We start from the raw sequence: 5,523 nt of genomic DNA, 5'->3' as shown, positions 1-5,523 counted from the left end.
TGTATTTATAGAAACACTTTATGAAGCAGAGCAATGGCTCTATCTTTACACATTTACACAGATACTTGTAGGATCACTAGTAACACATTTACACAGGTACTTGTGGGATCACTATACTAACACATTCACACAGGTACTTGTAGGATCACTATACTAACACATTTACACAGGTACTTGTAGGATCACTATACTAACACATTTTCACAGGTACTTGTAGGATCACTGTATTAACACATTTACATGGGTACTTGCAGGATCACTGTATTAACACATTTACACAGGTACTTGTAGGATCACTATACTAATACATTTACACAGGTACTTGTAGAATCACTATACTAACACATTTACACAGGTACTTGTAGGTGTTAGTATAGTGATCCCACAAGTACCTGTGTAAATGTGTTAGTACAGTGATCATTTACACAGGTACTTGTAGGATCACTGTACTAACACATTTACACAGGTACTTGTGGGATCACTATACTAACACATTTACACAGGTACTTGTGGGATCACTGTACTAGGGTCTACACTTTGTGTATTTATTGAAACACTGTATGAAGCAGATGTGTCCTTTTTGTTTATTTAACATTTATTTGTAAAGATGCCTATTTTTTCAAGTTTTTGTTTTATCTCAATAGGGATTGAAGTTTCTGTGTGTTATTTATTAATCAATTTATTCATTATATTCAATTTAATAAATGTATGGATGTTTTTTAAATCACACTTAAATTTTTGGTAAGTATTTTGACAATGATTTAATCCTATATAGCAGTTACTAGTCAATTGAAAAGTTAACTTGTCATGACTGTAGCTTTTTTTTTACTCAAGAAATGAATGAACAACGTTTATCTTTGTTATTTACTCTGAATTGTTATGTTTGATTAAATTTTTTTAACTATCTAATCAATATTTATAGACAAATCTTCTGGACTGACTGGAACAGAGAATCACCAAAGATTGAAACAGCCAACATGGATGGAACAAGAAGAAATATTTTGATTGGAAGTAACCTCGAGTTACCAAACATGCTGGCTGTTGACTATGAAAGAAGTGAAATCTGTTGGACTGACTCAGGTAAGTTACATTTCACATGTATAAATAGTTTTGATCACAAGTAACCTCGAGTTACCAAACATGCTGGCTGTTGACTATTGTTACGACAGCCAACACACTGGGAGCATACGTGCTGGAGTTTCTCGAATTATCAAAGAACCCCACAACTATCCGAGTGTTTGCTAGACACCCTCTTTTTTTAGTATATAAGCCTGGCGAGAAATACCAGGGGGTTTGAAGAGATAGATAATTGAGTCAAGTGAACAGTAGCCACCGTAAGTAAAGTGTTTGAATCACTGTGATTTATAGCATGTGTTATAAAAGTAGTTAAGTTTAACGTACTGGTTGGAAATTCTGTGTATTACAAAGTTGTATGGAGGAAAAATAAACTGGTTTAATTAAGAAAGGACTTGTATCACTGAAGTTCCTCGAAAAGAATTTATACCGGAAATTAACAAACAAGCAGATACATAACACAATGAAAGAAGTGAAATCTGTTGGACTGACTCAAGTAAGTTACATTTCACATGTATGAATAGTTTTGATCAGAAGTGACCTTAGGTTACCTAACATGCTTGTGAATGACTATAAAAAAGTTAAGTTTTTGGACTGTGTTAGCTATCACACTTACTGAATTACTTTGTACAAGTAACTTTGTTTTAAATTAGTCCTAGTAATGTTAAAGAGGTATGAACATTATTTGTAACATAGACTTATAAGAACTTCTGACAGTGTACAAATGTTCAAACTGGTAGAAACATTTCAGAAAGAGCCAATTGCATAAAATTAATAATGAAAGTAAAAATATTGATTCTATTTTAAACTTAAATTGTTTCTGAATTAAGCTATTTTCTATTATATCACCAACGTTTTAATTAAAAAACAAACCTCTTCAATCAACGGAGTTTCTGAATTAAGAAAAGGATAAATATTTTTCCAGTTTTATTGTCTATATATTACATTTTATACTTTCAGTACATAGACTAACAACAATATTAAGTTATACTTTTGCTGCTAAGCAACATGACATAATATCCATTGTAGTGTTACCAAAATGCATTGGCTTTTCTTGATATTAGAAGTTGTTAATCCACCTGATTTTTACCAATAATTATTCTATGAATATGCCATGAATTCATTTCACGAATGATCTTAATTTTGATTGGTTCACAAAGGAATTTAATAACATTTGACTGTTTTGACTGCCTTTTTCTGCCTCTTTGTTGGTCAAGCTTAAATTCACAAAATTTCTCTATTTCAGTTAGCTATGAAATGTGAGGTTAGTGTATTTGTTGGGGTGGGGTAGTACCACTTGCCCTATCATTTTTGATGGGCTATATCCCAGTCCAAGTATAATAACCTAGAAGCTATGGTTTTTTAGTTGTTTCTCTGGTTATGTAAAGTTGTTCTACTATCTTATTATTCTGAACCAGATATTCAGCCACAAACATAAAACTCTAAAATTTATTTTACATCAAATAACTCATTTGAATTAGTAAACTTTTTGTTTGACTAAACCATAAGAGAATAAATGGTTTTTCAGTATGAACATACCAACTAAATACCCTGATTTTATATTTGTAAAGGACTTGCCCGAATTGAATGTGCTGGATTCTCTGGACAAAACAGACGGGTTGTGTACACACCTGCTGCATATCCTTTTGGCATCACAGTCGTTAATGGAAACATATACTGGACAGACTGGGAAATGTTAGTACTTAATCAAATTGTTACTTCCTGTTATAGTATGTATTGTATTCATCATCAGTTATTACTTCCTATTATTGTATGTATTGTATTCATCATCAGAGCTATTACTTCCTGCTTTATAATATGTATTGTATACATCTTCCATTATTACTTCCTGTTATTGTATGTATTGTATTCACCTTCAGAGTTATTACTTCCTGCTATAGTATGTATTCTATTCATCTTTGGAAGTAATAATTGAAGATGTATACAATACATACAATAACAGGGAATAATATCTGAAGATGTATACAATACATACAATAAGAGGGAATAATATCTGAAGATGTATACAATACATACAATAACAGGGAATAATATCTGAAGATGTATACAGTACATAAAATAACAGGAAGTAATAACTGAAGATGTATACAGTACATACAATAAGAGGAAGTAATACCTGAAGATGTATACAATACATACAATAACAGGAAGTAATAACTTTGATGATGAGTACAATACATACTACAGCAGGAAATAATAACTGTAGATAAGTACAATCCATACTTTAGCAGGAAGTAATAACTTTAAAGATAAATACAGTACATACCAAGCAGGAAGTAATAATTGAAGATGAGTACAATACATACTTTAGCAAGAAGTAATAATTGAAGATGAGTACAATACATATTTTAACAGGAAGTAATAACTCTAAAGATGAATACAACACACACTATAGCAGGAAATAATAATTGAAGATGAGTACAATACATACAATAGCAGGAAGTAATAACTTTTGCTATAGACTGTATTGTATTCATCTTCAAAATTTTTACTTCCTATTGTAGTATGTATTTGATTCACATTCAGAGTTATTACTTCCTGTTAAAGTAAGTACTGTATTCATTTTCACAGCAATTACCTCTTGCTATAGAATGTATTGTATTCATTTTCAGTTATTACTTCCCATTCTAGAATTTTTTTGCATTTATCTTTAGAGTTATTACTTCCTGTTGTAGTGTGTATTGTACTCATCTTCAGTTATTACTTCCAGCTGTAGTGTGTATTGTACTCATCTTTAGTTATTACTTCCTATTATAGTATGTATTTGATTCACATTCAGAGTTATTACTTCCTGTTAAAGTAAGTACTGTATTCATCTTCAAAGCTATTACCTCTTGCTATAGAATGTATTGTACTCATCTTCAGTTATTACTTCCAGCTGTAGTGTGTATTGTACTCATCTTCAGTTATTACTTCCAGCTGTAGTATGTATTTGATTCATCTTCAGAATTTTTACTTCCTTTTATAGTATGTATTTGATTCATCTTCAGAGTTATTACTTCCTGTTGTAGTATGTATTTGATTCACATTCAGAGTTATTACTTCCAGCTGTAGTATGTATTGTACTCATCTTCAGTTATTATTTCCTGCTATAGTGTGTGTCTTACACATATTCAATTATTACTTCCTGCTATAGTATGTTCTGTATTAATTTTTAGAGTTATTACTTCCTGATAAAGTATGTATTGTAATCATCTTCAATTATTACTTCCTGATAAAGTATGTATTGTATTCATCTTCAATTATTACTTCCTGCTATAGTATGTTCTGTATTCATCTTCAGTTATTACTTCCTGCTATAGTATGTATTATATTCCTATACTGAGCTCATACTTCCTGTTATAGTATGTTTTATATTCCTATACTGAGCTCATACTTCCTGTTATAGTATGTATTATATTCCTATACTGAGCTCATACTTCCTGTTATAGTATGTATTCTATTTTCCATCAGAGTTATTACTTCTTGCTATAGTGTATAAGAACATGAAATGATGTATAGTTAATATAGTCTCTTATAGTTTGTAACCTTGTAATTTAACGTGATATAACACATAACATAATGGTTAGGGACAACATGGGACCTATTGGTCCATCTCAGCTGTCATATCCTATAAACTAAACTATTATAAATTAAAAAACAAATCATAGTCAGCCCTTATCATTCATATAATTATCAATATTTCTCTTAAAACAATTTAAATGTACTGCCTCCACAACATCTGAAGGCGACCCATTCCAAAAGCCAACCGCCCTGTTAGTAAAATGAAACTGTTTCAGCTGAAGATTATTCCCACATTGCCAAAATTTATATTTGTGTCCCCTAGTCCTACTGTTCTCACTGTTAATTATGAAAAAAGATGATACATCAACACTATCAATTCTCTTTACAATCTTAAACACCTCAATCAGATTTCCCCCTAACTCTTCTTTTTTCAAGAGAAAACAATTTCAAAGATCTTAATCTCTCCTCATATGACAAACCCTTCATCCCAGGCACCATTCTAGTAACCATTCTCTGAACCATTACCAACAATTCAATAGCTTTCCTGAGGTAAGGAGCCCAAGACTGAACAAATATTTCAAATGTGGCTTAACTAGTGACCTGAACAATGAAATAATAACTTCTTTAGACTTGTATTCAATATTTCTATAGTTACAGCCTAAAATCCTATTTGCCTTACCACTAGCAACAGCACACTCCTTGGATGGCTTTAGAGACTGATCAACTATTACACCAAGATCCCTTTCCTTCATGATACTGTTAAGGTTATTCCCATCCAAATTATATTTATAATTAAAATTATGATAACCAACATGCATTATATTGCATTTATTACAGTTAAAACCCATTTGCCATTTATTTGCCCAATTTAATAAATAATCTAAATCCTTTTGTAAATCAACAGCATCCTTTTCACAGCTAGCA

General features: G+C 31.2%; 1 protein-coding gene across 2 annotated transcripts in view; it reads left to right on the top strand.

Moving 5' to 3' along the window:
- Positions 1–924: 924 nt before the first annotated feature.
- Positions 925–5,523, top strand: part of LOC111083771 (nidogen-1-like) — a 7,126-nt gene continuing 2,527 nt past the window's right edge. Inside the window, exons 1-3 of one of the 2 annotated variants that reach the window (XM_022380459.1) lie at positions 1,089–1,156; positions 1,538–1,570; positions 2,646–2,769. In XM_022380459.1, the coding sequence (XP_022236167.1) occupies positions 1,141–1,156; positions 1,538–1,570; positions 2,646–2,769 (173 nt within the window). In that variant the 5' untranslated portion in view covers positions 1,089–1,140. The other variant, XM_022380457.1, reaches the window with a different exon arrangement.

The sequence above is a fragment of the Limulus polyphemus genome, unplaced genomic scaffold, assembly GCF_000517525.1.
Source record: "Limulus polyphemus unplaced genomic scaffold, Limulus_polyphemus-2.1.2 Scaffold11117, whole genome shotgun sequence".
Lineage (NCBI taxonomy): Eukaryota > Metazoa > Arthropoda > Merostomata > Xiphosura > Limulidae > Limulus > Limulus polyphemus.
Note: the sequence above shows the minus strand (reverse complement) of the source record. Positions and strands in the feature narration are given on the sequence as shown.